The 15,880-nt window shown below is 38.1% G+C and overlaps 1 protein-coding gene across 11 annotated transcripts in view; it reads right to left on the minus strand.

The window, feature by feature from the left end:
* Positions 1–15,880, minus strand: part of Stard13 (StAR related lipid transfer domain containing 13) — a 532,559-nt gene that overhangs the window by 95,198 nt on the left and 421,481 nt on the right. For 2 of the 11 annotated variants that reach the window (XM_087199590.1, XM_087199586.1), the window contains exon 2: positions 5–264. The exons of 8 other annotated variants lie outside the window; for them this stretch is intronic. Coding sequence is in view for 1 of the 3 variants with exons in the window: in XM_021266493.2 (XP_021122152.2) it covers positions 9,325–9,430 (106 nt within the window). In the remaining 2 variants the exon portion in view is untranslated. Of the gene's footprint in view, positions 1–4; positions 265–9,324; positions 9,470–15,880 lie in introns of all 11 variants that reach the window. One more of the 11 variants, XM_021266493.2, reaches the window with a different exon arrangement.

Genomic DNA, 15,880 nt, shown 5'->3' on the forward strand with positions numbered 1-15,880 from the left:
TTACTTTGCTTAAAAATGTCCTTAGGCGGCGTTGTACCTCTGAAACAAAACCACTCCTTTCTTCATTTCATTTTCTGCTTTCTTGAAAACTGCTCCTCAGAAACTGACAGATGGTGCATCTGTTACTGAGTGTTTCCTCGTTGTTATCTCTGTCAGCTAATATTTCCTCTGTGCTTAGCGGCTGTCTGTGAGACCGGTCCACAGCATTCTAGCCTGATCAATGGTGTGCCTCCTTTGAGGTTGATTTTGGCCCCGCCTCCAGCTCTAAGAGAAAAAATGAAAACTCACAGCTGGATTTCCTATGAATCCTCTCTTTAAAACTGGCTCTTCAGCTCTGGCACATACCAGAGGAAAAATGCCAGTCTACCACAAACCAAGAAGGGTGCTCTTCCTCCTACCTTCCCCTGCCACTAGAGTCAAAAACATTATCTTCTTGACAAATCCCACTTAAGTTATTCTAAAACTTCACAGAAAGGAAGAAAGCATTTTAAATCAGGCTTAGGTCTTTTCACGACTGATAAGATTTGAAGGAAGATGCCCATGAGAAACACACACGATTTCTCTCCTTCTCTCTCTCTCTCTCTCTCTCTCTCTCTCTCTCTCTCTCTCGGCTGAATAATTTGTAATGGGTTCAATATTGTGGAAAGCAATTTTAAACAGAAAATGGAAAAGGAGAAGATACCAAAATAGGACATTACAAAACTGTTGTGCATGTATTTTTCTATCCTAAAACTTAAGACATCATTCACATTCAGATGATGCTATACCCTAAGCAACAGGATTTGTTAGTATTTATACTCTCAGTGAATTTGATGAATTAAGGGAATACATAAAATGACTTTTGGGGGCCTAGATGAGAGAAGATTTCATCACTAGGATAACTGCTACCAAGGAAAGTAGGACAGGCAATCACGTGACAAGGAGTCAATTCTATGAATCAGGACAAATGATGCATTCTAAACTAACATATTCTACATAGTTAATTGTAGTCAAACCTTATGGACTAGTGGCCCTTTTACCATAAGTAGCATACATGAGTGTTACTAAACCAAGCCTAAAGATCTGAATATTGTCCTAGGGTGCTGAGTCAGAAGATCTCAGTCTTATTTCTCAGTGGCGTCCATGAACATGACAGGTCTAGAATAAGCTGTGGGGACCTTGAAGGTAATCTCAAGAAAAAGAAAGATGATAAAGTACTTTGTTGTCATATTTTAACATTCATATTTCTCTTTTCAACAACAGAAAGCGTATTACATCAATATAAATATTTAATCTGGCAAGGGATGATACCAAACTAAATACCACAGCCAGTGATAAGGAGAGCTAAAGGTAAAAGAATTGTGGAAATAGCATGCAGAATGTAAAGTGCATGGTGAGAACAGTAACTCAGACTTTTGATTATTTGAACTCTACAGTAAGAAAGAATATATGGTAAGCATCAATCAGAGAGGAGCTGAGGAGTAAATATTTGATACTTTAGTACTCCTTCCAATTTCTCACTCAATAGAATCCTGGAACTGTCATCTCCCATTAGTCTGTGAGCCCCCTAAAGGCAGGGATACACTGAGTTGGTGTCGGTTGAACAAGGAATGAATGAACTAGACATTGAAGCAGATAAGAGCCATTCACTCTATAACTAGACATCTGAAGGTTGAGATTACCTGTATGCCCTTGCAGACTTCTCTAATGTAAGGTTGGGATTTGTAGGGAGAGAGAAGAGAGATTTTGTTCCAGGGTCCTGGATCTCATTCAGCTTTCTCTGTTCATCTCCTGCAAACCCTACCCTTCCCCACTCCATCCCGTGAGAAAGTCATCCTCCTGACAGTGAGACTTAGTCAAGAACCAGGATGTTTGTAAACATCTTTCTAATGAAAGTACATGGACTCTTGGGATAAATTTTTAAAAATGGTATAGCAAGCCCTTGTTTCATGTGGCTAGCGAACAATGAGCTTTCAAACCCAGGACAACTCTCCACCACATGGGGGTGGGCTGTGCCATGGGAGCTGTGGATTTCAGACTAAGGAAAGGCAGAGGAGATAGGCAGCACCTGCTCCTCTTCTGTGTGACACCTCCCTGCCAATGATGGACTTTTGACTAAAGCCACTGGAGAGTTCATCTACTTTCCTAATGGGTTTAGGTGTGTGATTTCTGATTCACAAACCGAAGGAGTATACTAACTTTGGGTAAGGGCATTTACCAACTGTGAGGATCTAATCTAATAAATACTTTTTATTCCTATACTGTACAAGGCACTCTATATTAGCTACCTCAAGTAATACAAGCTGTCAGCTCTCTTTGGAACAGCTGGTTCACAAGGGAACATGCAATTATAGGATGTGTGTCCCTTACCTGAAATACATAGGACCAGAAGTGTTTCAGATTTTGGAGTCTTTCTAATTTGGGAATACTTTCATATATTTACAGTGAGATATCTTGGGGAAGGGATCTGAGTGTAAACAAGAAATTCATTTATATTTCATTTATACATTATATACAGAACCTGAAGATAACTTTACATAATATTTTAAATAATTTTTGGCATGAAACATTTTCATGGTGTGGAATTTTCCACTTGTGATGTCATGTTGGTGCTCAAAAACTTTTAATGTTTTGGAACATTTCAGATTTTATATTTTTGGATTAGGGATATTCAACCTATATAAACCTAAAGCAAGATATAAAAACAGGGGGTTGGGAAGAGTGCAGAGTGGGTTCACAGGGAGAGGACTGTATCTAGTCTGGGAAAAGGGAGTGGGAGAATCCAGAAAGCACTTGCACAGTCTTCCAAGGCAATGCACTTGAGAGAGAGAAGGGAATGAGCTCTAAAGCCAAGAAAGAGACAGGGCAAAGCCAGCTGTGTAAACTTGGACAAGTTGGTTGTGATCTTTCATTGTTAAATGGACAGTAATAGTATGCCTGCTAGGGTAAAAAGAGTACAGATTATGTGGGTTGATTCCTGGAAAACACCTGGAGCAGAACTTGGCATAAACATCTAATACATACTATCTATCACTCCATTGTAAGAATTTTTTTTAGATATAGGTAATTATGACTGCACTTACAAGGCTGTATTTGACTAGCTGCAATTCAAGAAACAGAACACTTTTCAAGAACTTGCAGTACTTATCTGTAATGTACTTTAAAGTACTTGAACATCTATGGTGCCATATTGTGTGTGTGTTACTTAGGGTAAACTGTTACACAGGTGCTGTGAGGATCTAATCAAGCATTCCAAGTTCAAGCTCAAATTCTAAAGAGGGAGTGATTCAGAATTCATTGTTACAAGCCCTGCTGTTACCATCCCTGTTAACAGCCTTCAGTTAGCATTCTGAATGGCAGAAGTGGAAGTCCTGACTGTTGACTAGAAGGTCTGGTGGAATTAAGGTATTCAACAAATATAGACAGGCTGAAATTATTTAAATATAACATTCTGAGAAAACCTTTACCTCTCTATCTTGGGATAATGCCTTAGCCTAAACTCCTTTATGAGCTCATGTCTAGCCATGAGCTCTGGAAGGCTCTGCTTGCCTGGTGACACTGGCTACCGGGGCGAGACTCTGCTTTTGGAATTGCAGTGTCTGCCCCAAGCTCAGGTTTACCTTGTATGTTAATGCTGTGGTTGAAGCATCTAAAAGCAAAGGAAAGAGCTGAGACTTCTTGAAGCCTGCACACAGTTTATTGGACCTTATTTGTGTATGAGTGTGTGGTTGGTTGCTTGTTTGTTTATTTTTTTCTTGCTGGGGACTGAACCCAGAGCTTCACATAAGCTAAGGCCCATACTCTGCTCTACCATTGAGCCACACCCCTAGCCCCTGATGCTTGTTAGTAAATATCTCTATATTTGACAAAATTTGGTATCAATATGAATTGTAAGGTATTGGGGAGAGTAGTTGATTCTCTTCTGGCTTAAAGCTTTTTTGGTTATTATTATCTACTAAAAGGAACCTAAGAATTGTATATGGCCAGTTTGATCACTTTAGTTCACTAATAAAGACAACATAGGACATGGAATCTCTAGGACATTAAAGAAAATTGGCAAAGTCCCAAGTTTGCTTTACCAGAGAACTCAAAGATGTTTCTTTTGACCGTAATTAGATCTTGGGTACTACGAAATTCACTAATTTCTTGGCAAAAATGAATTAGAGAGAAACTCCCAATGTACTACACATTATATTATGCTATGAATATACTTATAAAATACAGGTCTTATCCTATAGGATGGATTCATTTTTAATGAGTTGTTTTGTTATATTCAAAGTAAAAACAACATGAAAATGAATAAAAATAAACTTTGAGATTTAAAAAAATACTTTAAAATAAAATTATACAAAATATTCATCATATTAAAATAATACTATTGTAAAAACTTCAAACATTGCATATAAGTGCACAAAATATATACTAAAAAGATAAAAGTCTGCTTTTATTCCCAACTCCTAGCTCTACTTTCCTTCCGAGATGTAGTTGCTATAAAAAGTTTGGTGTCCATCCTTCTGAAATTGTTACATATATGTGTGTGTGTACGCCCCATATATATCTTTCATATATGTAAAATATACAAGTATGTCTATACATACATGTACATATACAAGCATGTTGTATACTCATTAATTCTTTTTCACCAAAATAAAATTTTATATGTATTACTCTCAATTTTGTTTTGTTCATCTAAAAATATGTCTTGGAGATCTTCAAACGAACAAAAAAAAAGCTACTGGCTTAGATCAGTAGAAAGGGACTACTACAGTCAAAAGTTTGGAACTGGGGAAGCCAGACCAAAGAGGTAGCATTGCTTCTTAAAGGCATTAGAAGCAAATTTGTGTTGTTCTGTGGTAGGAGGGAGAACCTCTTGTCCCCACTGAAGGTGACAGATCTGACATCCTGGGAAATATAGTAGAATAGATAGATGTGGATGAATGAATTCACAGACTCAAATGAAAATATAAAATGAGTAGAATTCAATTCCTTTACCTCCTAAAGGTGACAGACTGTTTCTTTAGCATGCACACAGGTATTCAGAGTATGTTCTGCCGGTCTTGTTTTCTACTCCTATTTCAAACAGAAAATAAATGCCAACTTCTACTGTTGACTTGTTCCTATTAATGGCAATGGAGGGCCGGGGAGATTTAGCTCAGTGTTTTCACCGCCTGCTGCACAAGTGCAAGGACCTGAGTTCGATCCCCGGTACCAAAAGAAAAAAAAAATAATAATGGCAATGGAAATGTTGAACTTTCAGACTTGGATACTGAGTTGCTTGGGTACACAGACCCCAGAGCACGGCAAGCAGCAACAGGTACTAATCCACAGGGGTCCTTCAGGCAGGACAGGTAGGTGCAACTGTGCACAGAAAGGGCTTTGGGACTCTCCATACTCTTGAGGGTCATGGAACCATTTTCAAGTGGCAACTTGTGGCTCTCAGGTTCTCAGGATACTATGTATGCTTCCAAAATGATTTCAGTAGTAAGCATTCCAGGTAACGTTGAGAACCAAACAAACCCATGTTTAATAATGGGTTAATAATAAAGACAAACTCCACAAATCCCTTTGCCAGCATTTTATATTCCCAAAGAGGTATAACCATTTATCACATAATCTTTGCTTTTATTAAATATACTTGGTTTTTCTGTGAAGAAATTTTACTATTCCTTATAAAATTATAAACATTCACTTTTTCAAGGTCCTGAGTTTGATCTCCAGTACCAAAAAATAATAAATAAATAAATATTCACTTTTCTTTATGTGACTAAGCATTATTTAAAATGAAAAGTTTTGCGAAATCATTGTTTCTAGATCAAGGCAACCTATTTCTTTTCTCTGGTATGTTTTATTTTGAAGCAAATCAAAGAAACACACTTGGCTACTTGTATTATTGACCACGATTACTGCAATTTCCTTTGTCTAAAAAAATTCCCTAGGAAAAGTCAGACAGTGCAACTGAAGCATGAGGGCTCTGAAATGAACCATGGGAGTGATGACTGCTGTACATGGAATTCAAATGATAAGAATTTAATTTCACAGCAGGTACAGTTTGAAAACGTCAGCACTGTCCTATCTCTGTGGCTGTGCCACTGTACATATAGGATTTCTATTGGAATATTTGTAAAATTCCAAAAATTATAGCTTCTGACTTATATTACCTAGAAAGAGAGAGATGAGAATAAAATTGTCAGCAAAAAGTCAGCTATGCATTGGGAAGTCATATTGAAAACAGAAAACAAAATCACAAGGCACAAGAATAACTATTCAATAGAAGCTCAGAAGGATATAAGTGATGGTAAAACAAAATAAAACAAGACACCAGAAAAAAATCTCTATCACATCAGCATCTTTCCTACAAATTTGATGCTAGGGAGAGCTAGTGTTTTTGTTTCTGTTGCCAAGTAATGGAGCTCACTTTGGCTACCTTGTGATAAAGTACTTTAAACTCTGGCAGTGAGCAGCCGCAGAACAGGAAAAGTCAACAGGGAGGCAGAATGCATAAGCCACCTGCTGGGCAAGCCAATTTAATGTATTGTATTCAAAGCAATACTACAAGAATGGATTTGCCTCTTTAAACTGGCACTACTGTTCCTTAGGATTGTATACTCTAACTCCAAGTTTGTCATGTTCTTTCTCCAGTACTGTCTCCCAACCCTTACCAGTAAATATCAAATTACATACACTTATATTTTCAGTGGTGGTATCTTTTATCCTGGGTAAAGAAATAAATCCAGGATCCCTGGTTTGACATCACATGAAGCCCAGAGGCCTGCTTTAATTAACATGCTAATGGGTATCAATAGTGAAGCTGCAGTTTGGAAAGAAGAAAGCCTCTGGTCACATGGTAAACTAGGATGATCACTACGCTGAATTTCTTCCACTGTTCTGAATATTACTTTATCTGTCATTGCGTCATTCAATTTATAAGTAGCCTTGAGTTTTGACTTTGCTTGAAGGTAAGCCTCAAACACTGGACTGTGCAATGAAATTTCTAAAAGATCTAGTATCTCTTTTAAAGTTCACTTTGAAATCTTGGGGGGAAAAAAGACCCAAAGAAGACTCTAAAACTCTAATGGACACCATCATTTTTGGTACCTTACAAATAAAAAGCACTTTTCTTGGTTGTTTTTGTTAAAAAACCAAAACTTAAAAACCAAACTTGGAGGCACGCATATCTCAAAAGTCTAGGAATCCTAGGCTCCTGGAACTTGTGTTTCTTATTTTGCTGTGAAGTGTGGGTGGCCGCAAGTATTTCTGGCAGCTATAAGGCATTTTCTAATGTATTTGACTTTAAACTTGTTAATCACATGTATCAACACAGACAAGCAGCACTGGCCATAAAAGATTAGCCACTCTCCTGTAATCCAAATGCAGGGACATCAGCGCTGAGCAGTAGCAGCATCTGCCAGCTCCAACAACCAACCCTGCAGTGACTTCAGAACTTATTAACAACGTTAGCTTTTATTAATTCCTGATTTTCTTTTCCATCATTTGTACACACACACACACACACACACACACACACACACACCCTTGTCCTGTACTGATGGCTAACATCAGACATTGGCAGTTCCTGTGCAACATGTGAGCTTTTTAGACAACTAGGATGTGCTTCAAACACCACAAACATTTTGGATTTCAAGGGTGTTTTCACTATCAAGAGATTCAAATGAGCCTAGGCACACTGGCACACACCTACTCTAATCCCAGCTACTTGAGTGGCCGAAGCAGGAGGATCACAAGTTGGAGCTCAGCTTGGCCAACGTGAGGAAATCCTATCTCAAAATAAAATTTTAAAAGAAGACTGGAGATGTACCTCAGTAGTAGAGTGCCCCTGGGTTCAATCCCCAGTGTCACAAGGAAGAAGATACAGGAAAGAGACAGAGAGAAACAGAGACAGAGACAGAGAGAGAGAGAGAGAGAGAGAGAGAGAGAGCGAGCAAATGCATAAGTTCAGGTGCTACTGATCTCTGGGAAATGTGTGCGATCAGCAGGACAGAGATAGGGGTTGGTTTCCAGGGAAACAAGACTGTGTTTAAATTCTTCGTAAGCATTAGGTTCTAACTAGTTTTTCTCCTAAGAGACAAAAAACCTTCTAAAACAAAAAAACCTTCCAAAACAAAAACAAAAACAAACAAAAAACCACATTGTTTTTAACAAAAGAATGTATTTATAAAAACACGAAAATCCTTTACCCAGCTCAAAGGTAGAGAATCCAGACTACATCAGAGAATCCAGAAATAAAATGAGTTTGTTGGGGAAGAAAGAGTGGGTACCCAGAGCTGGGCCTGCTAGTCTATGGTTGGTAGAATCTTGCTCTCATTTAAGGATTCTTCTTTAAAAAGACTTCGTTCCACTAGCAGAGAGCTTTCTGCTTTGCTGGAGTTACGTTGAAGTTCTCATGCTTTAAGCTTCTTGCCAGCCCACCTTAGCTCTCCGTGTCTGATGCTATGGTTTGGATAATTTGTCCCCAAAAGCCCAAGCTTGTTTCTCTGGGTGGTGCTCTTGAACTTGGCAGGGCTAGTTGGAGAAAGTTAGGTATCTGTGGGTGTGGCCTTGAAGGGAATGTTGGGATCCTGGCTCTTTCCTCTATCTCTCTTTGCTTCCCACCCATCGTGAGGCAAGCAGCTTGCTGGGTCATGCGCCCCCTGCCCTAATAGGCTGCCTGCCTGGCCACAGGCCCAAAAGCAATAGTTCTAACTATGAACTGAAACCTCCAAAGCTATGAGCCAGGACAAACCTTTTCTTTTTTAAATTGATGATTTCTGGTATTTACTACAGTAATGAAATGCTGACAGATACAGCTAATATTTGCTTTACTTCTACAAAACAAAATGAAATGAAACGAAACAAAATCAAACAAAAAAAGTGAAGATTCATCTTAAATCCCTCCCCAACTCTCCAGTTTCCTCTGGTGTCCTATATGCATGGTATCACTTTGTAATATATCATGGTTTATTTAGTTAGTTTTAAAAACCAATCCTGAGGACACTTTTTTCCTTTGCTTATGACAGAGTTTGGATCTATGAAGCTTGGACATCATAGCACTCATCATATTTGGGGTCAGTTTCATTAACGGGAGACATGGCAGGCACATGAGTCAGGTGTGATTTAAAAGCTATGGGAGTGGAAGACTATGGGACCCAAAGGGAAGGGAAGAGGGAGGACTGCAGCGTGAAAATGGATTCAAGGCACCAGATGTGAAATACTCTCAGGCAGAGGCACCACTTTTGAATCACAGTCCTGCACACCTTATCAAAAAGTTACAACTAAACTTTGTGCCTGCTTTAATATCATTGAGTTTTGCAAATAACTGGAAGTGTAATGTGGTATTAAAGCAGAGACCTAGCCATTTTTCTTTGATATGTGTCCGCGCCTTCCCTCCGGGGAGCCCTCCTGCTCCACTGCTTGGCCAACCCAAATCCTCTGTGGAGCTCAAGGTCATTGTCATCGAACCCCCAGGCAGGACTGGTTACTTGACTTGTGGGTCCTAGAGGAAAAGAAAAACACATGTCTCTTGATCAACAATTTTTAGTAATTTTAGTCTCAAAGAGATGTCTATACCCTGATATCCATAACAGCATCAGCCAAAAGATGGAAGTAACCCAAGTGTCAATCCACAGATGAATAGATAAACAAAAGGTAGGAAAAAATGAAACATTATACAGCTTTCAAAAGCAGGAAATGTCTGACCCATGATATAAGGATGAACCTTGAGAACATTACACTATGATTTGTACAAGTCATAAAAAAAGACAAAAATTGCATGTTTCTACTTAAATTTACAGATTCTTAGAGTGGTAAGCCTCACAGTAACAGAATGCTGAATGGTGATTGCTTGGAGCTGGGGAGAGTGGGAACCACAAACTGTCACTTAATAGGTAGTTTCAAGTTTGTAAGATAAAAAGAATTCTGGAGATTGGGTGCACAAGAAAGTGAATATATTTAACATGGCTGAACTGTATACTTAAAAATGGCGGAAATGGTAAATTTCATGTTATATGTATTTTACCAGAATTAATACAAGTATGAGTGATTTCATGATGGCAAAAGCATCTTACACCAAGCAATGGGCCCTTCTAAGCTTGAGTCCTGTGCAAGTCCATGGAGGCTTGTCTGTATGTGTATATGCAGCTAACTGTACAATACTGACAGATATGCAGAACATTTTCAGAGAACCTGCTGAGGCTGCCTTTTCCTATAACACATTCACTGTTCACTTCTATGGAATTTCTACTTTTCTTTTTCTTCATAGTTCTTTGTTAGCAGCATAACATATAAATAGCAAGGCCCTAAAAATTCTCAGCCAATTGAAATTTTTAGCAACAAGCCAAATGTTCAAAGTTCCTCTTTGGTAATAAATAATGCCACAGAGAGAATGCCTCATGAGTCTGAAGAAACACAGCTCTGGGTCTAACTGTTGTAATTCTTATTTGCTCCCAGCTGACTCTTTTAAAGACTGGGTTAATTTCATGTTGATCACTGGCCTGTGAAGCACTGATAAATTAAATGATTGGTAAATGTAATAACTTTCATAGGGAAAGAGGAGTACAAATCCATTTTCTACTTTGGGATTACTATGGAATTTCATTTCTGAAAACAGACCACTGATTAATTTGGTTAAGATCTGATAGTCAACTAAAAAACTTTGGTGGATGCCATCCAACTTGTCCTAGATTACCCAGCACTTACTGGCAGTGCTGAGAGTCTGGAGAAAGATGTGAAGAGTTAGCTGAGGACAGTGCCTCAGAAAACACACCACAGTACAGAGTTGCAACTGCTTCTTCAAGCAGTTGTCTTCATATTGCTGCCATAAAACGAAACTAAAGACAACCTGGACACATTTAAGAAGCTCATGTATAATATACTCCTGGCTGTATAGGTGCAATATACTTTCAAAGACAACTTAATGTTATATATAGGAGTTAAAAGTGGCTCTAGAGCCACAACATTTATGCTCATATCCTGCCTCTCTACTCCTGGAAGTGTCCCCCAAACAATTACTTAACTCCTATGTGCCTCAGTTTACACATTCATAAAGCTGGGATCACAACAATGGTATGTCATACGGTGGTTGTAGGAGTGAATAAATTCATAAATGTAAACACATAGAACATTATTGCCTGGTAATATTAAATGGTCACTAAATGTTAAGCATATTTCCATAGATCCAGGAATTTCCTAGACCCAAGAGGCCCTAACATAGTCTTGGTTGAGCCTATTAGACTCCTATTCTAGGGAAATGGAATTGGGTTACCCAAAGCACAATTTAGTCTTTAGCAGGGAGAAAAGAAAGTAATTATTCTTGATAATGCATAGGATGAGGAAGAGGAGGAAATTGTTTGATCAATTGACTGAAAGTAATCCATAACTTGGGGAAGAAAACAAAGATGGGAAACACCGTTTATCCATGGGGTGGAGTTAAAGCTCTATTGAGGTCTTTATTTCAATTCTCATGAACCCTAACTATAACTTCTCTCCTGATGGTAGATCTGAGGAACAATTTATATCTGATTGTTTGGGTTTTTTTTTTGGTACCAGGGATTGAACTCGGGACCTTATGCTTATGAGGCAGGCAGTGGAATCACTGAGCTAAATCCCCGGCCCAAGAACAATGTATATCTTTACAGTCACTCTGTATCAGTCAGGATAGGTTAAGTTATGTTTCAATAACAACCCCCAAATGTCAGCAGCTTAGCACAACAGTTGTTTCTACTAATGATTTGCAGAAGAACTTCATTCATCTTCAAGGACACAGCTGAAGGGGACTTCATCTTAATCCCCACATAGCAGTAGTAGGAAGAAAACATGGTAGTCATGCCCTGGCTCTTAAAGCCTCTGTCAAAAGTGAACCCTTCTACTAATTTTCCATCAGGCAAAGTAAATCAAATGATTAGACCTAGGATCACAGAGGATGTAAGCCTACTATCTTCCAAGGAGTTACATTAGCATCTTTTAGAAGTATCCCTAAGGATCAGAGTCTTCCCTTGGTTCAGCCAGTTTCCCCTGGGTCACGTTCCTTCAGAAAATAATGTGACATTGACAGGAATATAAAATGTAGAGCATCATCATTTCTGTGCATTTCTCTTGAAACTGCTTTTCTGAGTGCAACCACATCTTCTCCACTCTTTGTAGATATGTGGTTTACTCAACCTTTGATTTTCTAGATAGTTACCTAAATCATCTGCTATGGCTTGAATGTGCTCCCAAATTTCATGTGTTGGAAACTTGCTCCTCAAGGCAACAGTATTGAGAGGTGGGGTGACTGGAGGTGATTGGGACTCAAGGGCGCTGCCTTCATCAATGGATTAATCCATGTGTAGATTAATGGATTATCACAGGATTGGCTTTGTTATAAAAGTGAGCCTTCTCTGTCACACTTGCTCCATCTTGTCATGTGATACCCTTTCCCATGCTATGACACAGCAAGAAAGCCTTCACCAAAAGCTGAGAAGATGCCAGGGTCATGTTTTTGGACGTCCTGGTCTTCAGAACCATGAGCTAAACCAACCTCTAGTCTTCAAAAATGACCTGGTCTTAGGTATTTCGCTATAGCAACAGAGAATGGACTAAGATACCCATTGCATTGTTTTCAGGAACAAATGAAGTTAAAATGTGAATATCCCAAGAGTAAGATATTAAAAAAAAAGAGTAAGATATTTCATGGCAACTGAAGGTATTTTTAATGTATGTGCAGACCTAAAGATTTAACATAAAAACACATAAACATTGAAAAATTTTAAATGGTAATATTTAAAAGAATATGTTTTTTTCTTTTAAACACAATACACATATGATTTAATTATTTCTTAATCTCTAAAGATTCACTTTATGATGTATTTGGTACCAAATAAAATATTCATTCATTCAACAAATATATATCAAATGCTAGGCTAGAAATTGGGAATATATAGGGAAAAAGAATATCCCTGACCTCAGGATGCTGTGTAGTAGCACATTTGAGCCAGATTACTTATAATCATTTTTTTCTACTCCACTGCTATCAAGTCAGCCACTACTTTTACCTGCTATTTGTCCATTGGTAGTCTCCATCTTCCTTATGATTTTTACATTTAATCCTCTAAAGGTCAGGAAAATAAATATGTTAGAACTATTTGTAAAGTAAGAGTAAACAAGCCACACTGTATGGATGTCAGACACTGTTCTATGAACAAAATACCAGAGACATGGTGCATTACACTTATGTTGCTTGTTTTTAGGTCTTTTCCATAGAACTGATGCTACGATAAAACTGAATTTTGAATGAACTTAGAACATCTAGCATTCTCATTTCATCAAGCATAATTATACTTAATATTTTGTTTTATATAATACTGTTTGTATTCTTCTGTCTTTCTTAATTAAAAAATATTTCGTATTCATAACTTCCTTCTAATGGTAACGTTTGATTACAAATTTAGAAAATGACATAACTGAAGAAGTAACACTTGCACCAAATGGCTTATCTAGGCTCTGATTATAGATGGAACTGTGTCCTTCTACTTTATATGTTGAAGCTTTAATTCCCAATGTAATTATATTTTTAGAGGGATCCTTTAAGAGGTCGATGGAGCTAGGTGAAGTCATGAAAGCAGGGCTATCACACTGGGATCAGTGTCCTTGTAAGGAAAACACAAGAGAATTTGCTCTCTTTGTGAGGACAAAGAGAAGGTGGCCATCTGAAATCCAGGAAGAAAGCCCTCATCAGAACCCAACCATGCTGGCACTCTGACCTTGGACTTCAGCATCCACAAATAGGAGAGAGTAAATTTCTTTTATTCAAGCCATTCAGTCCATTGTATTTTATTATGGCAGCCTGACCTGACCAATATAAGTTCCAAACAACTTCTCCATAGAGGTAAATTTTATTTATGCTTTTTCATTTCTTTATAAATAAACTGTTTTTTTCAATCCTAATAATTCCAATCCCCTCAGTTTGGCCTCTTAAGAGTCCAGGAAGTCATCAGTAAAAGGCTACTGCCAGGATATTGCCATAGTGTTAGGATATCTAAACAATAGTTTTAAAATTTAATTCCATTATTCAGATAAGAAAAATCAGTAAGCAATTGGATAATACAGTATATGAAATTGTAATATTAGCATAGTTCACACAATGTTTAGACAAAAACCCTATCAATCTGATTTACACTGTAAAACATACTGTCTTTCAACCATCTCTTAAAATAGTAGTTCATAAGCTTTTTAGGTTTTCAAGAATCTCACCAAAATTCTCTCCATTAAACATACAGCATATGTATACTCATTTTTTCTTGTACTTTTTTAAGTATTACAGAGAAAGGAATACTTGCTTCATTAAAAACAAACCAAGGTTTTTTTCCAGAAAAACAAACTTCACTTTAAGGACCACTACAAAATGCCTTGGTGACTAGTTTCTTGGAATCAGTCTCATCTATAACCTGCAGGCTTTGCTCAGCCCTCTGTTGTGAAGCAATCAGACAGCTGACCATAAAACCAACCTCTTCATAGTTACATCGGCAGTCCTTTCCACCTGAACTCAAGGTTTGTCTTGCTGTGATGGACTCCTAACCTCACTGTCCTCATATACAGCCCAAACTATCATACTAGGTTTTATGGCTTGTGTTTAGATGTCCTCCTCCCAAAACCTGATGCAGTCACGGGGGGGGGGGGGGGGGGGGGGGGGCTTTTTCAGACGTGGCTGGATCTAGAATGTGACACTGGGACTGATTCATGGTGCAATGTTAGGCTCAAGGGCACTAGGATTAAGGGTGTGAGTAGTACCCACCCTAAGTAGCCTGGATAAGATAAAAAGGACAGAAAGACACATTAACGTCCCATGTTGTTTTGCTACCTTCTGTCTGCCATGAACTGTTGCCCCTCTGCCATGTGCCCCTCTACCTATTATGGACCCAGCTAATTACGCACCCAGCGGATTGTGGACTGAAACCTCTACAAACTGTGAGTTAAATAAACTTTTCCTCCTTTAACTTTGGGTGTGGGGTATTTTGTCTCAGCAATGAGAGAAAAGTAACTATGACATCAGGTGACTAAACTCTAAAGATCAAATAGATAGCTAATTTGTTCCAGAACTACTTTCCAAGTCAATATCTTTAAAATGCTCTGCAAGTGTAATCTGAAAGGAGGCATGGATAGATACCTCCCCACTGCCTGAGAGTGAAGCCAGTCTACTTCTTAGGAAGAAGAGACAGCCATACTGTCCACTTAAAGTCAGGTACTCCATTTCCCTAAAACAACTCATCAGCATAGTTGCTTGAAATCCCTGTTATTATTTAATACTAGGGCAAAACATTTTATTTCATAATCAAGATAAGACTTACATTCCAAGAACCTTGAAAAAGGTAATTTAGGGGCTTAAGATCATTTTAAATTGGAAATTACTCCAGAGAGGGCAACAAGAGACAGGCTGAATGCAAATCTAGAGCAGAAAAGCAAGAAGTGGTATAATCCACTAATTCTCAATTTTAGCTAGGACAATCAACAGATAGAATACCAATCAAATAAAAAGAAACTTCACTAAATGCCAGGAACAATGCTAGGTACTGAGGGTAAAGTAATGACAAGAAAGGGCAAAATACAACACTGTATTAATGTGTATGAGAAACTTCAGGCCCATCAGCATAAAGAAATAAGCCCCTTACAAGTTAACTTATAATAATACATTGAATGTGCAGCAGTAAAACTGAACCATGCAAAATAGTTTTCAACTGTTAGGTAGTTGAGGAGGAAGTTCCAAATAAATAAAAAAATAGCATTTGACTTGGATTTATAAAGGTATTAAAAATTTTTCCAGGTGGGGAAGTGGTGGAACGTAGAAGTTATTTCAGGCAAAGGGAACATAAAAGCAAGGCATGGAAGCATGAAGAGTACATGGAGTGCTCATGGAAAACCACGGAAGGCTTGG

The sequence above is a fragment of the Heterocephalus glaber genome, unplaced genomic scaffold (assembly GCF_053883595.1).
Source record: "Heterocephalus glaber isolate CG9 unplaced genomic scaffold, H.glaber_assembly_v1.0 deba00001720, whole genome shotgun sequence".
Lineage (NCBI taxonomy): Eukaryota > Metazoa > Chordata > Mammalia > Rodentia > Bathyergidae > Heterocephalus > Heterocephalus glaber.